Source organism: Neofelis nebulosa, chromosome 15, assembly GCF_028018385.1.
Source record: "Neofelis nebulosa isolate mNeoNeb1 chromosome 15, mNeoNeb1.pri, whole genome shotgun sequence".
Lineage (NCBI taxonomy): Eukaryota > Metazoa > Chordata > Mammalia > Carnivora > Felidae > Neofelis > Neofelis nebulosa.
The window spans coordinates 68,665,764-68,690,480 of NC_080796.1; the positions used below are offsets into that span (position 1 = coordinate 68,665,764).

The window sequence follows — 24,717 nt, forward strand, 5'->3', positions numbered from 1 at the left end:
CCTGACCAACAGTGTAAAACAAATGATTTCAGACAACAGGGAACACTGTGAGAATCATCTTGAGCTCTAAATGTAGAGCTTTTCTTCCAGATGCTAATGGTGTTGTTTATTTTTAGCTTGGACGCCTGCCCACCCCTCAGGGCATTGTGTTCATTTATCAACCCCCTGGGTCCTGACAGGACGAAACACAAGTAAGGTAACTTTTGGTGGAAATAATCCTGGAGCGAAAGGATGCAGGGAAAGGTTGAAGGGCAAGGGAAGGCAGCCGGGCTCTGGACGGGTGGTGGGGGCTGGGTCCACGGAATTACCTGAAGACGTTATCAAAGTAAAGAACAATCAGAAGACCAACTACAGAATCAGGGGGACTTGGGGGTAACAGCTGGCGGATAGAACGGCGTGGGGTGTTTTATCTCTTATGTCACTAAGCTCGAGGCTCATTTCCTCCCCCACATCTTGTCTGGCTGCCCTTGAGAGCTTGCACATTTTGGCCGTTCCTCCATGGCTCGCTTACGTTGCATTGATGTGATGTTTTGGGGTCTCGAGAGCAGGGGGGGGTGCCTTTCTTTGAACCCCTAGCATCCCGCTAAGCGCCTGGCAGCCTGGCACACGGAGATACTCAGGACGCGTCCCCTGGGCTTTTCGAAGTCTCGCCTTCTGCACCGTGACTCGGAGTTGGGCGAACTGCTCTCCAGGGCCCTTGCGGTCCGAACAGGCTATGATTTGGGCAGATCTGGGGTGGCCCCTGGCACTCTGCTCCTCGGTGGGCTCACATTCACGTGTTAAAACCTGAAATGACCAGTGCACCGGGGAGGCCCCTGCTGGAGCAGCCGGAGGCTAATGCTGCAGAGACGGGATTCCCGCCTCCTCCTCCAACGGCTGTGCCCCAGCCAGCGATTTCCTCTGCGGTCTGGATTGGTCCAGGGAGCAGCAGAGGGCTGGCAAAGAGCCTCTATATATTCCTCGGAGGGAAAGGCAGTCCCAGACAGTTAAGGAGTTCTCAAAGACTCGCTCTGCTGTGCAGAATCGCGTGTTCAAAACCGAGACGCTGAGCCGCTTGCCACAATGTGCAAAGGACTCGCGGCTTTGCCCCATTCGTGCCTGGAAAGGTGAGAACCAAGTTATTTTGACTTAAGAGATGGAGATACGGAGAATCTTTGCGCAGGGGTGGATATCCAGAGGCGATAGAGAGCTGTTGTTGTTTGTGCGGAAACAGGTGTGGGATTAGAGATTGGGGCTTGCCTCCTCTCTGCTAACAGCACAGAGGCTTGTAAGATCTGAGCAATAGGAGACAGATAGGTATTTCGTGCATCAGTTAAGATCTCGAACTTCATTTCCTCCAAGGAGATGCCTCGTCCATAGGGTGCTTGCTCAGAGTCAGAAGTGTATGGTTAAGAGCAAGAAATACAATATCGAATCGCCTGTGTTTGAATCCCGGTCCTACTGTTTTGTGGGGTCAGGCAGTTTATTTACTCTCCGTATCTCAGCTTCCTTCTCTGAGACGGAGATGCCAGTAACCTACCTCGGGGGCTGCTCATGAGGATTGAATGAGTTACTGTATATTAAACCGTCAGCCCACTCCCTGGCACCTAGGAGAACTGTGTAAATGTTAACCTTCATTGATTAATGTGCGTGGACTGAGAGAGAGGCAGGTTTGCCAGGAGGAAGAGGGGATTTCTCATTGTGCTGTGTATCTTGATCCCACTGGATAAAATTAGCCGGAATCCTGGCGAGAAGAAGGCGGTTGGGACACAGAGGTTATTTATTAGCTAGCCTTCCTTTTTAGATAAATGGGAAAATACCTTTGAGGTTCTCTGGTTATCCTTAAGGTAGACAGTATTCTGGAGGGAACCCTAAGCATCTGGGCCAAGTAAATAGAAGAAAACAAATATCGGACTTGTTAGAAAAGTTAACCCAACAACCCTACCTGACGCACAGAAGTAGGGATATGTATTTTCCTCTTATTTCTTAAGCATGGATTTGATCACATTTGGTGTGAGGCTTCATTATTTAAAGGAAATAAAGTGATCTGTGTGCAACTTAACTCCATCTCTAAAGGCTCTGGCAGTGTTTGCCTAAGAAGGTTGTGTTCCATGGGCTATTTATGATTTCTCTCGTCTCTTACAAGCTCAGGTCTGACCCCTATTACTGTTTTATATCTGATTCATGATCAACCTTAATATTGAATCCCTTTTTGTATCTTCGAGTGCACAGTGACATCCTATGCTCCAGGATATAACTAATGTGCACGTGGGATACTTGAGGGTGGCCAAGGAGCAAGCATGTTTTCCTGGATTGCCTGAACCTTTTCATTCACTGGCATGTGGTAGAATCTTCGAATTGTGTCCTACTCATTCTTGTTTTTTGTGGTCCATTTCCATTGCAAATAGAGTCTGATTTCCAAGGACAATGCTGAGAGGAGTTTTTAGAGGAATGGGATTGTGCAACTGTTAGCACATGTTCGTGGAAAGAGTCTGAGACTATTGGGGCACCTGGGTGGCTCAGTCGGTTAAGCGTCCGACTTCAGCTCAGGTCACGATCTTGCGGTCCATGGGTTCGAGCCCCGCGTCGGGCTCTGTGCTGACAGCTCAGAGCCTGGAGCCTGTTTCAGATTCTGTGTGTATCTCTCTCTCTCTGACCCTCCCCGGCTCATGCTCTGTCTCTGTCTCTCTCTCTCTCTCTCTCAAAAATAAATAAATGTCAAAAAAAAAAAAAAAAAAAAAAGAGAGAGCCTGAGACTATCTATTCTAAGGGAAGCTTGTTGCTTGAATGAATGCATCCAAACCCATCATCTTTGCTCTCCTCTCTGTCTCTCACCTCCCTCTTCACCAGATGCCCTCCCCCCCCCATTTCTCTCCACATTACAAGAGGAACGTGGGTAGGTCTCAATGCTTAGATAAAGATATCTGAAGACTCATGCATAAGAAATTAGGACAACATACATGCATACAAAACTAATCTGTTTATAACACAAAGCTCTGCTGAAGAGTGAAATTGCACCTTTCAGTTGCTTTGGAAATAAAATTCAGTTTACCAAAACCAGATTAGCGTGTTGTGATTTATCCTGGTGGAAAGAGGACCGGTGAAGGAGTTAGGAGCAGATTCAGTCTTGTCATTATCTACATTTGCACCCATGAGCAAGTTCACTGGCCTGGGATTCTATCTTCTTATTGAATCAAGGAGACTTGGATTTGCCATTCTCTAACATCCTTTTCCATTCTAACATAGTTTCAATATGTTCAAAGCACAGTTGAATTCTGTGGCTAGCAAGAGATACAATTAAAGGGAAATTTATCAAATTGATTTCTCTCTAAACATTTGGGAGCCGAAAATACTCAATTAATGAAAAATCATCAAGAACCGAACCCTGTGCTGAAATCATGGCTGTGGCAGAAGCAACCTGCTCATAAGAAAGCAAACTTTACTTCGTGTACCGGGAGATTTAATCCCAGAACATATTTCTTTTTTCAACGTGGAGGGAAGCATTAAACCAGAGTCAACTTTTACATAATGATAGAAGCTATTCTTTCTTTCTTTAGATCTTTAAGATCACTGCTTATTAAAGCTCAAAGTTGACCTCACGTATTTTTATATATTTAACGAGACCAGTGGGGCGCCTGGGTGGTTCAGTAGGTTAAGCGTCCGACTTCGGTTCAGGTCATGATCTCACAGCTCGTGAGTTTGAGCCCCGCATCAGGCTCCATGCTGGCCATGCACACGTTGTTTCTGTCTCTCCCTCCCCGTCCCCTGCTCCCACTCTCTTTCTCTGTCAAAATAAATAAACTTAAAAAAAAATTAAAAAATAAATATGGCTCTTTGGAAGAAGACAAAAATATTCTAAAATGAAAAGTGTTATGATGATTCCCAAAAAGTTGTTAGTGTAGTATAAGCAGCCGGTGTGATTATTATAATCGTTCTCCCTCAGTGCTGACTAGTCCTGTCACCACGTTCACGGTTCACACCAACCCAAGAGGGGAGGAAACAAATAATGAAGACTTGGCTTCTGACAGAGAGTTTTCCCTGGGATATTAATGAAGTGTCATGAACTCCTTATCTCTGCCAGCGTCGGCTGTAGATCTGATTTCTTTTTTTATTTCTTTTTTTCTTTTTTTTAATGTTTATATTTGAGAGAGAGACAGAGAGACTGAGAGACTGAGTGCAAGCAGGGGAGGGGCAGAGAGAGAGAGGGAGACACAGAATCCAAAGCAGACACTAGGCTCCGAGCCATCAGCACAGAGGCCGATGTGGGGCTCAAACTCACGAAACGGGAGATCATGACCCGAGGTGAAGTTAGACGCTTGACCAACTGAGCCACCTGGGCACCCCTGATTTCCGTTTAAGGTGGTGAAAATATTTTCAATCCACAGTTCACAGGGAAGCTTCTGGTCATCTCCAGTTTGTGGGAATTTCAGGAGCTGTTCAGGGTTAATAACAAAGGTGATATTTTGGTACTTTTTGTTTATATTTATTTTTACTACACATTCCATTTTTTCCTCCTCTTTGATTTATATGGGTCTAGGTGTGGATAATTTAGAATAGAAAGGCATCTAATAAGCAGGGCCATTAATCAACTAATCTTTTAAGGTTGTTAAGCCACGTGGAAACACCTTGCTGAGTGGGCAAGATTAAGGTCTTGGGTCTGCAGGATTAAGTAAACCCAGCTTTTTCAAAGGCATGAACACACCCTTGGGCCAACCGTGGAAAGAACACTGTAGCAGTGAAATTGAACAAGGCATAGCTCAGTCAGAACCAGTAAGAGATCACCAAAGAAGCCCACAGATAGGAGTGGAGCCTCCAGTTGATGTTAGGATCATGCTTTCTGCAAATAAGTATGAATTTGAACCCTGTTGTAGCTCATCGTCTTGTGATATAATCGCCAATATCAATCGCCAATTGAAACACTATAATGTTAAGGAAGTAAATGAACTAAATTGTTCGTAAGTTTCAATAAACTAAATAGTTCAATAAAGTTGAGGGGTGGGGAATCACTAAGAATAACTTTGTTTTGGTTCTTATTGATGCCATAGTATTGAGCAGTTCTCTGGATTGCCTTTCAAACTTCCATACTTGCCTTAGGCGTAAGGACAGAGGACCCAGACCCTGCTCTCAAGGAAATTGCAGCCCAGTTAGGGAAAGAAACAAGAAAGCATATGGAAATTAACTGAGATCCACTATGAAGGAGTAACTGCACGGAGTTTCCCTGACCACCAAAAGCTCTCTGAGCCCCCCCCTCCCCCTTGCCCCCCAACCCCACAACAGCTTTCAGTGGTCAGGGAAAATTTGCAGGAAGTTGCCAGAAACGATACTTAGGCCAGGCTCATGAACTGAGTCTCAGGAAGGAGTTAGCCAGGCCTATATGGGAAGAGCCCAGAGGAAGAAGGTGTCCCAAGGCCATCTGCGGAACCTACCTGGGCCAAGTCAAGGAGGGGAGAGGGCCCAGGGAGTGTGACTGCTGTTCGGACTCCTTTGTACTCTTGGTGTTATCCCCCTGAGACAAGCACAGAGGGAACTTTGAATTTCTAATCAGTTACCCTCCTGTGCAGCATGTCCTTTTTTACTGTCTCCTGGGGACCTGTCAATTTCCCATCCCCTCCTGTCTGTGAAGATTGAAGAGATCTGCTCAGGAGGAAAGATATCCCCACCACTTTGCCTAAAGAGTTTATTTACTAAAAAAGACAATCTGCCCTTGGCATATAGTAGGTACTTAATAAATATTTTTGTCTAGAGAACGCATGAATAAATTTACAAGTGGAGACAGACTTGCTCCCAGGGTGGCCTGGTGCTTCCTCTGCTTCCAAAGGGATCGGGAAGAACAACAGTGATATTCGGAGGCTTCCAGGGGACAGAGTGTGCATGTTCCAAAACAAAGAGGGATTTCCGGGGTGGTGGGGAGCGGGAGGGGAGGAGTAGGAGAGGGAGGAGGGTGGGGAGGAGACTCCCTCCAGCATTTCTGCAACTTCCATAGGAAAACTGTGTTAAAGAGGTGAGTATTCTTGTTTCTAGTGAGGGTAGGTGCAGCTGTTGGTGAAGCTTCTAACATCCTATAACTTCAGCTCTTTCTCGAGCAGTTACTACGCCAGCTTTTCTGATGAAAAGCTTCCTTCCCTAAAGGAGGCACCTCTTCCTCGTCTTTCGGTCAGCCAGGCCTATGTTGAAACACCAGATATCAACTCAAAACACGCTTGGATCCCAGAACCTTCAGTGTGGAAGGATCCTTGAAAGGTCATCTAATTTTTCCGGGCCACCTGGGTGGCTCGGCTGGTTAAGCATTCAACATCAGCTCAGGTCATGATCTCACAGTTTGTGGGTTCGAGCTCCGCGTTGGGCTCTGTGCTGACAGCTCGGAGCCTGGAGCCTGCTTCGGATTCTGCGTCTCCCTGTCTCTCTGCCCCTCTCCTGCTCGTGCTCTGTCTCTCTTTCTTAAAAGTAAACAAACATTAACAAATTTTTAAAAATTATCTAGTTTTTCCTTCTTTCGCAAACACCACCCACTGTTATGGGATAGCTGATATCTAGGGATGGGGTTAATGTTTCTGCGGCTCTCTGTTCATGGCTTTTGTCTGTCCTGCTGGCCAGAAAGCAAAGGAACTAAACTTTAATTAGTTCCGTCAGAATCAATCCTTAGTAACAGGAGCCAGACTCTGGCTGGAGGCCAGAAGATAGCAGGTTCCTATCTCTTTCTTTAAAGTTCCAATCAGTTCGCAGATAACATTGAGCCTGCACTGTATTTTAAAGGCTGAGTCACCCAGAGGATAAAGACAGTGAAAGCCTGTTTTTGACTGCCTGAGATTACACATTTTAGGAATGCTGAAAAAAAACCCAGAGTCAAGTAAACCCAGAGAAGGACACAAGCTCACAGTCTGTTCCCTGCCTCCTCATTAGTGGTGAGGTGGAGTAAAAAGAACACCGCACTCGTAACTCTACCTCTGTTATTTCCTAGCTGTGTGAACCCGAGAAAGTCACTAAACCTCTCCGAGCTTCATTTCCTCATCTGTAAATGAGGATACTTTCCTTGTTGGGGAGAGATGCTATAACCCCTATGAAAGACTTCATTGCCTTCCATCCTTCTTTCCCTCTTCGTGGGTGATCGGGAGTTAAGTCTCAATTATGGGCCAAGGCTTTTGACAAAACTTATTGACTTTCATCCTTCCTCATCATAATCTCACCTCTTTTTTGTTTTAATAGTAAAGACGAATTTGTCAGCTAGTACGGTATTTTTACCATTTCATCTACAATTCCTTCAGCAGGTGTCTCCTTTAAGAACAGACCGACTCTCCACAGAACATTAAAAAGACATTAAAAACCAGGACCATACTTAAACATGAACAACTCTTGAATATTTGTAAATATCCAGGAAGCATCCAAATATCCTCAACGGTCTTTTTGCAGTTGGGTTGTGTGAATCAGGATCAAACAAAGATCATACTTTTGTATTGCTATTACTGAATTATATTATTAGGTGGATAAGCACTAGCCATGGATCTAGTGTTCTTTCTACAATTAACCAGGCTCAGTTATGTAAAAGCACTTCTCACAGAAGCACCTAGAGACTGAGAGGCCAGCGCTTTTATCTGGTGGAGAGACATTAGCAATTGTTGGGGGGATTAATGTTTTATTTTTGAGAGAGAGAGAGAGAGAGAGAGCGCGAGCATGAGCAGGGGAGGGGCAGAGAGAAGGGAGGGGCAGAGGATCCAAAATGGGATCCGCGCTAAAGGCAATGAGCCCGATGTGGGGCTGGAACTCACAAACCATGAGATCGTGTCCTGAGCTGAAGTCCGACGTCAACCGACTGAGCCACCGAGGCGCCCCAGAAATCTTATTTTGAAGCGATCTGACAGAGCAGGTGTGGCGAGGTGGGGTGCACGGTTCGCAAACAACGTTGACGTGAGGGGTTTGTGTCCGGCGCCCTTTCGCCCACCCTTTCTGTCCCTTCACGGACTGCAGAAACCTTGTCACAGAGCCTGTCGGGCTCAGATCACGTTAACTAAGCGCCTACTGCACGCAGCCCAACATGCCAAGACCTGGAAGCTAGATCCTTTTTCTACTCTTTTACTTGTCAGTTGCGGGGGGGTGGGGGGGGGCGGGGTGAGGAGCCCTCTCCCCCCTGGGCTGCTCCAGTAGCTCAGGTGCAGTTGCCCCAAGATGGAACAGATACCCCTAAATCTCCCCCCAGGCACGGATGACACATAAACCCCAGGCTCACACGTTGGGATGGATTGAGAGACCCTTACCTCACTCCTTAGTCATAGGAGTCATAGGAATAGGCTTCCTGTCTTTTACTTCTCTTTTTCTTGCAATTATTTGTGGAACACAAGAATTTTTAGATGCACGTGCAAAAGGCTCTACACCTCACGGAGAGGGTACTGGGTGGGGAATATAGGGGTCCTGAGCTGTAACCTTCACTTCTAATAAGTAGCAGAGGGTGAGTTATGAGTCAGGTGCCTCTTGGAATGGTGATGGGGCAATTAACATGACCCTCTTCCTTTCTTCCAGCTTTATCACTTTGTTGTGCTTAATTTGGACACCATGTATTTTGAGGAAAGAGTGTACTTTTATTCTAACTTTGCATCTCCTCCCAAGTCCTGCAGGAAGGCCAGGGAAGTAACTTCGGGATGTAGCTTGAAAGCAGCAATCAATTAAAATGTGCAGTTTTCTTCCACCCACTTTGGATCTCAATGGACTAAATTAAGAACCCCATATTTCTTAAAAATACTCGTGACACATCCAGAATAAACTTTCGGTTTGTGAAAAATCTGTATTTATGTGCAGTGGAATGTGATTCTTTTATTTTGGTGAATTCCATGAAAGGAAAAGATGGTTTCAGTCTCTTGTCAGATCCAGGGGTAATGTAGGTTCAAAGGTCATGGATTCTAACAGTCTGTGATTTCGGTACTTTGTTTACAGCTAACCTAAGGACTGTAAGCTCCCGGAGGGCAGGGAGGGGAATGTGATATGAAGTCACAGACCCACCTGGCCTTGGGGGTGTGGTTCCGTCAATTGCTTTCACACAGTGCCATGTTTTTCTCCAGTCAGTGGAAAGAGTGGCCCTACCCATGCCCTTCCAAATGCCGCCCGGAGTAAGACTCACCCTTTGCCTTAACAGTGAAATAGTTTCCATCCTTGAGGCTAGCACGAGAAGGGTTGAATCGGGATTTCTAGGCCTTTATATCTGTAACCAGTTCTCATCTACCAGCTGAGTAGATCCTGGAGTCCTCACAGTTCTTGGGGACTGCTTTGGACCCCAAGAATCCATGCCAGGCATACAGTGCATGATGGCTGCAATTTCTGCCTCCATGAGGACATACAGCTTGCCTCTACCCCAGGCATTAGAAATCGGGTCTTTCCTGGAAAATCTGAAGGTGCAGTCAACCTAATCATAGGATGCCTGTGTCATCAGTACAGCTGATGCACATGGGACTGGGTTTATTGGCTCTGACCAGAGGGCTCCTGGAAAGTTCGGACAGGCTGTTTCTTTGCAAAGCATTCTATCCAGTTCCCAGGTCAGGATAAAAGAACTTGGCCTGACATTCTTTTTTTTCTCCTTCAACAAGGAAATAGTGCAGGGTTGAAAGGATTCAGCCAAGCAGTCTCTAAATGCTTTGGGCAGTCAATATCTGATCATCCCAATGGCTCCCTGAATAGGAAAAGAGGCCAAGGCCATCGGTCTATATTCTACCCGTTCTTCTCTCTCCTATCGGACTGCTTCCCGGGACACTTCTCAAACGACACCTAGCCCGTCTGGACAGAATCTCACTCAGATCCTCAGACTCTGCCTTCCAGAAAGATGTTGGAACCACCACACTCAAATCAGATGAGGAGACGCAGCATGAAGTAAAATACTTGAAAAATGTAAAGTGCTCTCTCCTCTGTAAGTGCTTATTATTGGCAGCAAAGTGGAGCTGTTTTGGTCAAGCTGCTACTTTTTGACATCTTCTTGTGCAGAACATCTGTTTTGGGAGGAGGCCCTTGTCTGTGGGGATTCGGGAAGGTTGGAAAGGATCAAGATGCTCCACTAACAAAGTCATTTGTTGTGTTTGGCAACGTATTTGAAGTGACAGTTAACAAGAGATACCTGAGTCAAGACTGTGGGACCGAATGACCTATGCACTTTGGGACAAGGTCAACAGTGCAGGTCACACTGAAGACTTTCTCCAAAGAGCCCACCGTCTAAGACCTGGTGCTGGTGCTTTCGGAATGACAAGTTTCCAGAAGCTTAGACTTCGTTTCCCAATCGCCCTAATCTAAAAACACGTATGTCAACTTGAACATGCACATTTATACATGTGCACCTGTGCGTGCGCGCACACACACACACACACAGTCCCCTCTGATATTTTGTACAACTTGGCAAAAAGACGGATTGTTTGTTGAAATCAGAGATCCACGCAGACAAATCGAAAGCAAAGCTGTTCGCCGAGATGGGTGTAGATTGATGGAGATTTTTTCCTTTTGCAGCAAACATGTCTCCTACCCTCATAGTTAGCGTTTACACTTCCTCCTTTAGCTGGCAGTAGTGAAGGGAAAACCTCTGTAAGTTGGGATTTTCTCCAAATTCTCAACCGAGGGTTCGAAAGCCTTTAGATTTTTTTCTTTTGAATTGCCCCCTAACTTTTATTTTCCAGATTCACTGAGAATAGCTTAACCTTTGTCTCCCTTCCTAGGCCACACAGGGCCCTTTGTAATTAAGCCAGAATGAGTCCCAAAGGCTGGAAGGGTAGGGAGGGAAGGAATCCGTGACTTTCGTCGGCCACTCATAGAACACGTTTTATTAAATGCATACTGGCTTAAGAGCAAGAAAAAGGCAAGAATAGCAGAGACAACGGATGGTTATGACCGTCTAGAAATGAGTGCCTTGTACAATCTTCATTGCTCAGATGCACGCAGTAAAGCCAAGTGCCCAGAATTGATGGATTCTGCTCCTTGAGGGGAGTGTGGTATGTTTTTCTCTCTCCTCTATTACCACCAACTCAGAATCAGAGACTGAGAATAGGAGCAGAGTCACAGACAAACCCCTTCTATTATAGATGAGAAGACAGGTCCAGACCTTTTGACAACTTGTCCAAGGTCACAGAGCTGGTTGGAGTTGGAACTAATTCAAGGTCTGCAGCTTGACTTTTCACCTTTGTTTTATCTGTTGGACTTTAATTTATGAGTTTTGTACGCCTCCACTTTTAAAATACTTCTTCTTCCCTAGACACCATCCTTCAAAAGATTTTGGCTACCAAATAAACTGTCGTCTTTAAGGAAAAAAAAAAAATGTGTCTCCCCATTTCAACTTGCCAGTTGCATAGAGCTGCCAGCGAGAATGACCGAACAGGACAAGTCAGGCTTATCACACAGTGATTGAGGGCCCAGGGGCTGTAAGGAGATTGAGTTTGACTCCTACCATTGTCGTTGATCGGGTGATTTTGGACAAGCTTCTCTGTAACTCAGTTTTCTCATCTGTAAGGTGGCGATAATATCGATACTTCCTTCACGGGGTTGTTATAAGCGCTAGGCAAGGTTATGCATTAGATGCGTTGAGTCAGACCATTTAATTAGTGGACGTACACGTGCTTTGTCTTAGTGTGCGATTTTTCTTAGTCACCTACATGTTGGGAAAGCTTTGCCGCCAAGTATCAGGATGGGGCTACAACAGAGAACCGCGAAGCATCCAAAGTTAAATGAGACAACTCCCCGTGCCAGTTCCCCTTCTCCGTCTGTGCCTCTTTCGTTGCATTGCAGAATGTTCTGGCATCTTCAGTGAACATTTCTCAGGCCATATCTCAAGGGTTTAACTAGATGCTCGACCATTTAGAAGACACTGTCCTTCCCATCTACTTTCTGTGGCATGGTCCTAGCCCCTCTCTGGCCCTGCTTCCTCGGGTCTTTTGTCCCTTGTTGTGTTTTGTATCTGACGGTCTCCTATCAGCCGTGACTTGCATTTGCGATACCTGAAATGACAGGTGCATTTGTCTAAGATCCCTTGTGCCTTCTGTCTAGAGGAGGGTGCTCAGCCCAGGGACGCCCGCTTTGCCTCTCGCTGGTGACCATCTGCTCGGTTCCTGGACCTTGTGTCTATCCTGATCCCAGATCTCTAACTTAGTCACTCCCATCCAGTCCCAGCAACCACACAATGTGGGGCATCCCATTCTTCAGTTCCCGGTGTGTGGGCACCACAAGGCAGACTGCGTGGCTCCCTGACAGAAAATGAAGGAGCGCCATAAGCACGCTGGAGAGAAGTTTCCAGCATCGCGACCCCGCAACACACCCTATACGCTTCAAAAGCTTCTTTGGAATTTTTGGAAAACGTCTTAGAAAGGTGAGAACGTCTGTAGTAAACTTGGGGAAGGATCCCTGGGGAACTGGAGGAAGCACAGGAAGTGAGTACCTGTTTGGGGACGCAAAGCAATACTGTCACAGGGTCTGTCACAGACCCCCTATCACAGACCCCCTATCACACAGGGTCACAGCCAAATCATCCACCTCCGCCCCCCCCAACCATCAACCCCTTGGGGAGACTTTCTCTGTTTCTCCCTCAGGGGGAAGGTAGCCCTCCAGCCTCTGAGCTCTCACGGAACTTTTGCATCTTCCTTGTGGCTCATGCCACTTTTTCCCCCACTTTTGGGTATTTAACAGCACCTACTCTAATTCTTAACCCTGGAAGGGAGGTGTTATCAACATCACTGTTTTACCAATGAAGAGGCATGGTAATTTAGGTGTCGGGCCCAAGGGCAGACAATACATTCTGCATGCGTGAGTCCCAACGTGCTAATTTCACATCTAGAGTTTATGCCAGCTTATCACAGCCGCATCCTATAGACACATCTGCTCCATCAGATGAAAGGTGAGGGACAATCTCTTAGCAGTTGCGTGGAACATTCCCCTGTGCTCTAGTACAGTGCCCGACAGACTGGGGTTAACTCTATTAGAGTCTGAGAAGTGAATGAATATAGAAACGAACGTGGGAATCCATGAGCAGACCATTCCTGAAAACAGAAATCTTGAGAAGATTAAGGGGCTGTTAGCAGGATGTTGGCGGCAGGAGAGAAGAAATGGCGTGAAATCAAATTCCGGGCCTCAGACAAAGAAATAGTCCTGTTCCTCACAGTTATGTTATTATTTTGCTCAACAAACCCTCCTAATAATTTGCCAAAGATGAATGTTAACCAACTGGTTTTGATTATTGAGGTAATGCATTTGGATCCAATACATAAATTCACGGGGAGAAGACACGTTACATTGTGGGAACCATAATTTTATTAAGTGATGTGACACATGTTACTGTTGAGTAAGGTCTCAATAAATAGAATTTCACTCTGTTTCCTTTCTTCCTTCTTCAATATTCTTTATGACTCATCTTATGTCCTTCGTTTGTAATATATAAAACAAGTTAAATAAGGCAGGGGCCATGGGCAACTAGAAACTTTCAGTCTGTAAAGTCCCTTAAATTATAAAAGTTTAAAGCAGAATGGCACGGAGATGTTCGAAGGCTACGGCTCACACTAGTGTTCAGAGAAGCTCTCGTGGGAAGGTCGTTGGCCCCTCTACTTGGGGAATTAAAATAAACCATAAATTTCTGTCGTCCTCAACTTGAAGACAATGTTCCCACTCCTTATTATCTGGCTTCCCAACTGAATTACCAAAAGTCCAGAAATCCTGCCAACAATATTTCGAATAAGGCAGGGAATTGAAGGTCAAAGGGAAATAATCTGCTTCTATCTTGTCTGTCTCGTCCCCCCACGGCCTCTTTCATCACCCCCAATAACCTGCTCCGCATGATGGATGTGTCAGGCACAGGCCATGAAAGCATGGGAAATGTCTCAATTTCCACGGGAACCCTTGGTACGGATATAGCCAGTGCTTGGGAAAAACAATATATTTTTTTTGATGCTTATTTATTTTTGAGAGACAGAGAGAGACACAGACTGTGAGCAGGGGAGGGGCAGAGAGAGAGAGAGGGAGACACAGAATCCAAAGCAGGCCCCGGGCTCTGAGCCATCAGCACAGAGCCCGGTGCAGGGCTCGAACCCACGAACCGTGAGATCATGACCTGAGCTGAAGTCAGACGCTTAACCGACTGAGCCACCCAAGCGCCCCTCTTCCATTTTTAAATAGCACAAGGGAGGTGATATTGCCACGTAGCTCGGAGCCTCACCAGGCAGCAGCAGACGTCTCTGGATTGGCTTTCCTTGTTACCCCATAGAAGTGTCCTCCAGCTGTGTGCCTTTGCTGTACCCTCAGAATTAGCTGCACTATTCCAAGGTAGAAGCCTTCTGAAAGGGGCTTATCTGGCATGTTAGTCACCCAGATCTTTGTTGAACATATTTTATTCTCTTCCATTCCATTCCATTCATCCATTCAATAAACATTTAGTAACATGTGCAAGATGCTGTGTTAGAGATAGGAGGGCAAATATAATTAGGCGGCAATAAGAATAGGTAACACTTACAGAATATTTGCTATGCTCCAAGTGCTATTCTAAACATTTCAATGCATTAATTTATTTAGCTTCGTATCATAGATATGAGATTGAGGCTATATTATCACCATTTTACATAGAAAAATGGAGGCTCAGAAATTAAGCAACTTGCCCAAAGTCACCCAGCTGGTGAGAAAGAGTTGGAACATAAACCCAAGCAACGTGGGCTTGTGCGCTTAGGAGGTAAAGCTACTTTAAAGTACTTAGTTAATTTCAAGGTGCTCTGGGAGACGAAGGACGCAAGATTCGGTACTCACCCGCAAGAAACCGGCTATCTCGCCGGAAGTGCATACATATGGAGCTGAGATGTACATTCGTGAGGGACAAGAGTAATTGAGTGAAAATGGGCCGCCTGCAACTTTGCAGAAAACAATGTGTTCTGGGGTGCCTGGGTGGCTCAGGTCAAGATCTCATGGTTTGGGAGTTCGAGCTCCGTATCTGGCTCTGTGCTGACAGCTCGGAGCCTGGAGCTTGCTTCAGATTCTGTGTCTCCCTCTCTCTCTGCCCCTTCCCCACTCTCTCTCTCTCTTTCTCAAAAATAAATAAAACATTTAAAAAATTTAAAAAACAAAACAAAACTACAATGTGTTCTATCCCTTGCTCCAGAACTTCTTAGAGATCTTGGGATAAGATCTCGTGAGATCTTATAAAAAACCTTTTAATTTCCATAAGCCTTGGTGTTTTGTGTTTTCTTTTAAAATAAGAGGAGGGTGGGGTGCCTGGGTGGCTTAGTCAGTTAAGCAACCAACTCTTGATTTCGACTCGGGTCACGATCTTCTGGTTCATGAAGTCGAGCCCCACATCGAACTCTGCACTGACCGCTCAGAGGCCGCTTTGCTCTCTCTCTCTCTCTCTCTCTCTGTCTCTCTCTGCCCCTCCCACCCTCTCTTAAAATAAATAAACAAACAAAAAAGTAAGGGGAGGGTAAATTAAAAGCCCTCTAAGGCCCCTTAACTATGTCTCAATTGTGACTTGTTACCAAAGAAGGCAGAAAGCAGTGTAGGCTGGAGTAGTTACTTTTCAGGAAAGGAGTGAGATTCGTTTGGCTCTTCAAGTATTAGAACAGCTGTAAATTGCCATTTCGACAGTGGGAGAGCAAGACCATGTGCGTGGGAGATAACGGGGAGACCAGCAGGAATAAGATAGACATTTTTCTTATGTCTAATGTTATTTGCTAACACTGGCATAGGAGTGTTAGCAAATCATCATCATGGTCACTGTCCTCATCCCTGCCATGTGCAGAGTGCGTGGTAAATTTGCCAGGCATTAATCCAAGTGCTTCATATGGAGTAACTCAGCTTATCATCATAAGAACCTTTTGAGGTAGGTGCCATTATTGTCTCCATTTTCCATCTTACAGATGAGAAAACAGAGGAGAAGTAAGGTTTAAAAACTTGCCAAAAGTCTCAGAGGTAGTTGGGTAAATCTGGATGGTTTGGCTCCAACATCCATGCCCCTAATCACCATGCTATTCTGTCTCCTGCCTTTTAGTTCTGGTATTAATTTGATTCTGTGGGTAAGAGCTCAACGTTCCGCTTTGCTCTGAAAACTCTTGCAGTTATATAACCTGAGACGGGCTTTTACCACAGTTGGGAGGCGGACATCTTCTTTACCAAGGGCAGAGAAGAGATTTAACACAATTCAACATGCTATTTGTCACTGTAATCATGGAATTGAGATCTGGAAAGTGTCTTCTGAGATCCTCTGGACAGAGCCAGGTGGTTATATATGACTTAAGTTATCCAAAACAACTGGTTGCTTTTCTTTTCTTGATGATTCTTTTTTTTTTTTTTTCTTCAGCAATGGAAACTTTGCCACATATAGTTCACTATTCCTATGGTTTCATCACCATATGGTTACTGAGTTCTCCCAAACATCTACTGTTTTAATTTAAGCAATCCTGTGTTTGTGTGGGGGGTACTTTTTCACACTTACAGGTGACTGGTTTTGAACAATTTTAAAATGGATACATCATTATTTATATTTCTTATTTGAAGCTTCATAATGCTTTGGGGCCCTTGCTTGGGTCTGGATACCATTTTGGATAAGCTAGGAGCTCTGGTGCTAAGGGAAAGTCTCATGGGCACCTTATTTCTTTGCCCTTCTATGGTCCTACCAACCCCCCCTGGAGTCCTGCGGTGTGGGCTGGACAAGGGTGGTGGTTTGATGAGTTGGAGAACACTGGACAACCGTCCTCTGACTTGCTTCAGGAATGCCCTCTTGTCCCTCTGTTTTTCGGTCTCTTCCTTTACCATTCATTAAAAGCAATTCTTTTCTTTGAGAAGAAGCCACCCTATTTCCCTGGTGAGTTTAGGGTCTTGGAAAACAAAGGCCAGAAATGGAGTACTGCCTTCAATTAATATCTGCTTTTGGCCTTACGGCACAGCTTTGTCAGAGGTAAGAAAGCACAAATGCCTGAGTACCTCAAGCATTGTCTCAGCACTATGATTTAGGGAATACAGATTCTTAAAAGTAAGAGGAAAAACTCTATGGAGAGGAAAACACGAACTAACACCTCGGTAAATTAATATTTTGTGTAAATCACTGTTATTATCTTTAAGAGTTGCTACAGATCACTTGCTTTCTGCCTGTTTGCTGTGGGGAGGAGTGAGCTCTCGACCAGGTAGAACGTTTACACCTAGATTGTGTGATTATAAGGAAAGTCCGGTGACCTTGCGTGGTCTTCCACACTCATATGTATCAGGGATCTGGGGAGACAGAGTGTCTCTCCCCCATGTGACTGAGGAAGAAGATGCATCACCAGATAGGGCCGGACTCTATCAACCTGCCCACGTCCAGTCTGCTTTTGATCAGTAGGAAGCAAACAAGGATGCCACAAAGATAGAGCTTTCCACACCACCTGTAGGTGAGTCAGGCCCTCCCTTCTGTTTTTGGTCACTGCCAAGACCCTCCTGTCTTCCCCAGAGTAGGGCCACCAGAAATTGCTTCTGACTTTTCCTAATTCAGTTCGGTATCTTTGTTATCTCGCCAAGAAAGTCATGTTGAAGGTACCAAGAAAAGAGGCAGAGCTAAAATAAAACGAAAGCATTTATTTGGGGTCTCAGAATTGCAACTCAGAAGGTAAAGATTCGGGTAGCAACTCAGATTGTCATTTCCTCCTCCCACCCCCCCCCCCCTTCTGCCAGGGAACAAAAGTCAGGGGTTTTTAAAGACAAAAGGGAAGGCAATGCTTGTATATGTTGTTTACAAAGAATTTCGATTGGTGTTGGTGGCAGGAAACAAATCTTGGCCAAATATAATTGGTTGCTAAGGCAATCACTAAGCAAAACCTCTTACTATAGCAAGTAGCAGGTGTTCAGGCTGAGTCCTTGGAATATTTGCAGCTAGTTCAAGGTTTATGATTTCATCCTGTGTGAACGTGCATAAGGCCCAATACTTTAATGGCGTCCACCGCTCCATTTTAAAAGCCCTGGACAGAAGTAACTCCTTTCCATTTCACCTTTCACGGCATGAAGTTCATTCATCCGACCAAGAGAAAATGAGCTTAATGTGATCAAATACTAATATCCCCAAAGTTAAAGGAAACTGCTACAAACCATAATACTAGGTGGTATAAGATGAAGTTTCCTAAGTAGAGGTAACGAAGGCCGTGGTGATGGTGGTGGTGACGATGATGGTAATGATCGTTACAGGAGGGTGGGAGAGACACTGGTCCTTGTCTCACGGAGTCCAAGAAGGAAGCTCGTGGACAACAGAGAGTGAGCCAAGTGAGAGAGTTTGTCGAGGGCAAGTACAAAGCTCTCGAGCATGAGAGGGATCCCGACTGGGTTGCCACCAAAGATTTTTGTCTCTGACTTTTCATTCGGACCTTACCGGAAAGTCTGAGACTCCACTCATGGCGCTTAGCCCAGGCAGGTCTGGGATGTATCTATCCTTTTTTTCTCCCCAAACCCCTGCCAGCAGCTTCAGCCTCCCACTTGAAGGTGCAGCCTGCCTCCCCGAGGTCCCTTATCTATCCCTGCCTAATGTTAACCCTTTCCCTACTCAGGATGGTGATGATGATGGTGATGATGATGGTGATGGTGGTGATGATGGTGGAAGTGGTGAGGAGGAGAAGGACGACCACCACCACCATGTATTCCATGACATTTATGTTCCAGGCACTATGCTAACTTTCACATACATTATCTCATGCACTCTTCGCAGAAGGCTTTGCGTGGGCAGCACTAATGTTGTCCTTTTTTAACAGACGATGGAACCGAGGCCAGGAGATGTTACGGAACTTGTATAAGGTCACACAGAGAGTAAGGGACTGTTGAAAACTAGCCTAAATCAATTTATTCATATCCAACTCTCAGGTTCGTTTTGGTAGCTAAACATAGCCATTAATGGTGAGCCATGGGTGACGGCCACCTGCTTCCCTACGACTTTGCTACCAGCTTAAGAAAACAAGACCACCATTCGTAACGTGAAACCCAAACGGGCCATACTTATTTGTGCGAATAAATATTAACGAGCTGGTGCAAAAAAGTTTCTATAACTTGTTCTCCAATCTCAGTAAAGTCCTCATTCTTTGTGCTCTGACCACAACTGGCGGGAAAGATTCAGCCAGACAATATCCTGAGGCCCTTGTGGGTGATATCAGGCAACAAGAAATCTCCAAATCAAGGCTTGAACGCAAGACTATTTTAGGGATCAAGCTATGGGTGCTGTCTCTAAGGGTGAAGAGATCATTACATTTGTATAACCTTTCTATGAAATGGGTGCAGGCTCCCACAATGAGTCACCTGTCCAAATGACTTGAACGCCATTATTGTGCCCGGGAGAGCCAATTATCTACTGAACGAACCTGCATGTAAAACCTCATTGCTAACATATTCTGCTAACTGGCAAAGCAGCTGATGTTGATCTCAGGAAGGACAGCTGAAACACTTACAGAGGTCACTTCTGCAGCACGGTCTTGGTAAAAAGCTTGCTGACCGCCAGGATAATGTGAGTTCCTTATTGGGGCATGTAGCTGAGGCGAAAGCCTACACACACAATGTCACATCGTAGCAATTCCAACCGGCTGGTATTTTTAATTTCATTGTTTTGATTCCTTGTTTTGTGTTTGTCCTATTCAACTAAAATACAGACTCCATGAGAGGACCTTGTCTTTTTGTTTCACTGGGGATTTCAAAACCGGTAATAGTGTATGGCATAGGACAAGCGTTTAATAATCTGTTGAATAGATAAGTGAGCAAAAGGTGAATTCTACGGAGGCCTGTCTTTTCTATCTCAACTATGATCCTCGGAAATAAGGTCAGCTTATTTGAATAAGCACCCGCGTCGACTCCCTAGCCTTTACTGTCCGTTGCCTGTGCGGGAACTGAAAGTAACAAGTCAGTCCGGGGTAGTTGAGGTAGGAGCTTGAACACAAGCAAGGCATGAACTGTCTGTAGTTCATATCGAAGTAGGTTAATTCAGGAAAATGGTAGATTCCAAACTGATACATTTTCTCTCTACTGGAATGACCCGGCACCGTGGATCTTGATTTTAAGAGGCCATGTTCCGAGCATCTTGGGGAGTTCAGAATTTTAGTTCCTGCACTGGCCTGATTTTCCACTGTCTTTCTTTCTATTCCGCTAAGGGTTTTCAAGGTCATTTACTAACCCCTGCGTCTCATGAGCCATCGATGAGTAACAAAGTCCATTCATCTCAAGCTCCAGAAGAGCCGCCAACAGGAAGGCTTTTCCAGCCAGATGAGGCTTTCCAGATGGGTCTTGCCTCGTGAACACACACCCTCCGGGCTCCCTTTTCTCCGTCAGCCTCGGCTTGGGTTCTGTCTGTGTGATTTCCACCTTGACCACGGGAGCTCAGGGGACCCCACTTCTTCCCCTGCATCTCAGATTAGCTGATGGCTCTGGAGGCAGTACTCTCAGGCTGTGGAGACTGGCTGCGAACAGGTGTTTTCGAAACTGTTGTTTATCTTTTCTGGGTGTTTATGACACTTTCAGGAGCCAAGAAAACGCATGTCCTTTTTACTTCTGTGCCACCAAGCTCTGTGGTGTTTCTTCAGCAAGCAGCAGCCTGGAACACTGCCTTCTGATCTTCCGATCATCTACAGGTCTGCCTCTCTAGAGGATTCTCCACTGATGCGCACACTTACCCACAGCCAGCAGGGGGCATCTACGACACAGATTTAAACTGAATTGACTTTACATTGGATTGTCCCTGAGAGGGGACGGTTTGGGGACACCTCTTTGGGAAATGTAAAATCCCTGTTCTATGCTTCCCCATCTTGGCTTTCCTCTTGACCGTTCCCAACATACGTCTGGAGTCTGGAATGAAAGCTATGGTTACCACATGTCTTCCAACCGCCAGACTGGTCTTTGCCTCCGGGCTACTTCTGTTTTTAAGTCCGGATAAATTACGGCCTCACAATAGATTCTGATCAGACCCTTAGGGGTTGTGGTTGCCTCCCCCGCCTCTTCTCCCAGGAGTGGGCCCTACCTGGCTTAAGAACTGACTGAGCATGCTTAGTTTGAGCCTTACTTGCCTTTCATCCTCTTTAACAGCTAGAAATGGAATTTGGTTCCTTTAGAGTCCTTGTGGTCATTCAGTGGCTTTTCACCTCTCCCCGTTAACCAAATTAAAAAACACCCGAGTCTTGGGCACCTGAGGTGGTTTAGTCGGCTAAGCGACCACCCCTGGATTTTGGCTCAGGCCATGATCTCATGGTTTTGTGGGCTCGAGCCCCAGGTCAGGCTCTGTGTGCTGACCACACGGAGCCCGCTTAGGATTCTCCCTGTCTCTCTGCCCCGCCCCCACTCGCAGTCTCTCTTTCTCAAAATAAATAAATAAGCAAATTTAAAAAAATTCTAGTTTCAGGGACATATTCTACGCCACACCCTGGTATTTCACTCGCCCCACCCCAAAATTCAGTTTTACTCTAACTGAGCAATTCATGAATTCATTTACTGGGTCTTCAATTTACATAGCAGATTTTTTTTTTTTTTGAGCACCTATTTTTTTTTAATTTTATTTTGAATTTTACTTTAATTTTTTAAAATTTTGTGTACTTTTGAGAGAGAGAGAGAGGGAGAGAGAGAGAGGGAGACCTGGAATCTGAAGCAGGCTCCAGGCTCTGAGCTGTCAGCACAGAGCCCAAAGAGGGGCTTGAACTTGGGAACCACGAGGTCGTGGCCAGAGCCAGAGTCTGACGTTTAACCGTCTGAGCCACCCAGGCACCTCTTTTTTGAGCACCTATTAAGTGCCAGGCCCTGAGCAATGACGTGCTGACATTGGAATCGTGAACAAAACAGATATTGACCCTGCTCTTGGAGACCTGTCACTCCAGGGGGAGACGGAGACAAGACCCAAAAAACAGATGCATGTGCAAATTGATAAGGGCCGAGAAGGAAAAATGCAGAAGGCTCTACAAATACAATAGGGGCAGCTGTTAAGAGTTTCGTCTCCCTTTGCACTGTCTTCGTGCTGTCACATGAGTACCCATTTGAGCTCCTTGAAGTTAGGGCCTGTGTCCATTAATTGGTATATCCCAGGCACTGTGGTCAGTGACTAGAAAATTATCGACCATATAATTTACACATATGTGCCCTACATTCACCTATTCCAAGTGTCTCCAAAGCAAAGAACCATCTCTGTAACCCATGAAACACCTCGCACAGGACTTTATATATAGTTGGCTATTCTATATCCTATATTCTACTTGAATATAATTGCATTTTTATTTCATTTTATTATTTTTGATTAAAAAGATTTTTTTAATGTTTATTTTTGAGAGAGAAAGAGAGAGCGTGTGAGCGAGTAGGGGATGGGCAGAGAGAGAGGGAGACACAGAATCCGAAGCGGGCTCCAGGCTCCGAGCTGTCAGCACAGAGCCAGAGCCCGACGTGGGGCTCGAACCCACGAACTGCGAGATCATGGCCTGAGTCGAAGTTGGACAGTTAACCGACTAAACCACCCTGGCACCCCTATAATTGTAGTTTTAAAAATCCAGCTATAGTTCTGTTTTGATTGATGGCTTCTACTGTTTTTCATACATGTGCACCTTAAGGTAACATCTCTGACTCAATTCACCCATAAGAAGGAAGGACCTAGGTGACCCAGGGCCTTTGGAAATTTGATTTCCTGGCCAGTATACCCACAGAAGGCACAGATTTAAAACCACAAACCCTACAACTATTCCAACCCTTCTCAGTTTGAAATCGCTAACGTGAGTCATCTACAAAAAGAATTATCTCCCTCCGAGCCTTTAATTAAAATCTCACCCAGTCATTTCCAATTGATTTTATTTCAAAACAAGGTTTTCTTTGTAAAACAAAAGGGTACCAAGACAGGGGTGAGATGGGAGGAGCTAAAAACTGCTTCCTGTTCACCGGCATTAATGTAATGTAGCCAGGGCGGTCAAACCGATCGGAGAATGAGTAGAAATCATAAATGTGTTAGAATGTCTTCTTCTCTAGATGGAGTTGTTTTTGACATTGAGTTAATGTCAGATACATTCAAGTTGATTTTTAAGAGGGGGAGTAAAATGATAGGGTTGAGCTTTTGTTTTGTTTGATTTTCCACTTGGTTTATGTTGATCACAGACGTGTGTGTAGCTATGGTGGGGAGGAAGAGGCAAGGGGGAATGTGTCCGGTCTGTTCCAGGAACTCCTGGGGAGAAAAACAAATGTAGTAACATTGTTTATCCTTGCAAAAAAACATAGAAGGTTTCCAATAGCTTCCACTGCAGCATCTGCCAACCGCTTCATCCTTAAACTCTTAGTGTTTTGTAAGAGATGCAATCGTATTATTCATTCTCCATATTCCTGCAAACTCCTAATTAAACCAAATGGACTTCCTGACTTAAGGACTCTCTTTAACGTCTGATATTTGAACACACATTACGCCAAGAGTTGAAGCTATGGGAAGAAGTATTTCCCGAAGCCCTGCATTTCCTTTCTCCTTTACCTCCCCAGGGCAAATATGAGGAAACGAGTAACCTGATGTTCTGGTATATGTTTATCAACTCTGAGGGAATGGAATGCAATTTTCTATAGGCAATGTTATAAATGGCCATTGATTTCTAGAACATCCTCACGGTGAAAAGCTTATTTAAGCAGTGATGCAGATGAAGTTGTACTAAGGTTCTGATTGATTCTGGTTTTTAAATTTATTTTTTATTTTATTTCATCTTTACATTTGTTTATTTTTGAGAGAGAGAGAGAGAGAGAAACAGAGTGCAAGCGGGGGGAAGGACAGAGAGAGAGGGAGACACAGAATTCAAAGCAGGCTCCAGGCTCTGCACTGTCAGCACAGAGCCTGACTTGTGCTCGAACCCACGAACCATGAGATCATGACGTGGGCCGAAGTTGGATGCTCAACTGACTGAGCCACCCAGCCCCCCCCTCCCCGATTGATTCTGGTTTTAAAAGGCCTTTGTGGGACATCTTAAAAATTTGACCACCTTTATAAAAAACCATGTATTTTTATGGGAAAGTACATCCTGAAAGAGTCAACAAAAGAAAAACCCAAGACAGATTGAGTTTGTAAGATGGGATGCCACCTGTCCACACAGACACAGTCTTTGAAGCCACCTTTCAATCACATCACCTCTTTTTGTTTTCCTACCCAAACTGCGCCAGGCTGAGCGCCGTCCAGAGGCTCGCCTGCCATCCCTGTCTTCATCAGGAAGGGGAGGCAGAGCGAGCCGGCTTCGTCTAACCCGCCTGTCTGCTCTCCCTACTCACCCTTGACACTCAGCAGCGCAGACCCACTTGGGCCTCCCTCCAAAGGACGGGCACACCCCCCTCGTTTTGCCTGGAAGGGCCCATCTTTGCTGCTCCCGCTTGGCCTCCTTGGAGAAGCCCCCCTCGCCCCGACTTGCCCTTGTGGGCCAGAGATCTGCTGCCCTCTGGAGCCTCTCCTTGAAAAGCTGCTTGTGATCGCTTACAAGTTTGGGGCTTCAGTGGGCTAGAAGCACCTTGAAGGCAAGGACCAAACTCTGTAAGTGTGTGGCGAGCTGCTGACACAGTCAACATGACCAAGGAGGAAATTAACGGGGCGCCGGGTGGCTCAGTCGGTTAGGCGTCCGGCTCTTGACTTCGGCTCAGGTCATGATCTCCCAGTTCGTGGGCTCGAGCTCCGCGTTGGGCTCTGTGCTGACAGCCCAGAGCGTGGAGCCTGCTTCGGATTCTGTGTCTCCCCCTCTGTCTACCCCTCCCCAACTCATGCTCTGTGTCTGTCTCTCTCAAAAATAAATACACGATAAATTTTTTTTCGAAGGAGGAAATTAAAAAATGAAATTTAAC

General features: G+C 45.5%; 1 protein-coding gene across 1 annotated transcript in view; it reads left to right on the top strand.

Moving 5' to 3' along the window:
- The first annotated feature begins 961 nt into the window (after positions 1-961).
- RGS5 (regulator of G protein signaling 5) overlaps positions 962-24,717 on the top strand; it is a 51,654-nt gene continuing 27,898 nt past the window's right edge. Inside the window, exon 1 of the mRNA XM_058699975.1 lies at positions 962-1,106. Within this exon, the coding sequence (XP_058555958.1) occupies positions 1,063-1,106 (44 nt within the window). The 5' untranslated portion in view covers positions 962-1,062. The remainder of the gene's footprint in view (positions 1,107-24,717) is intronic.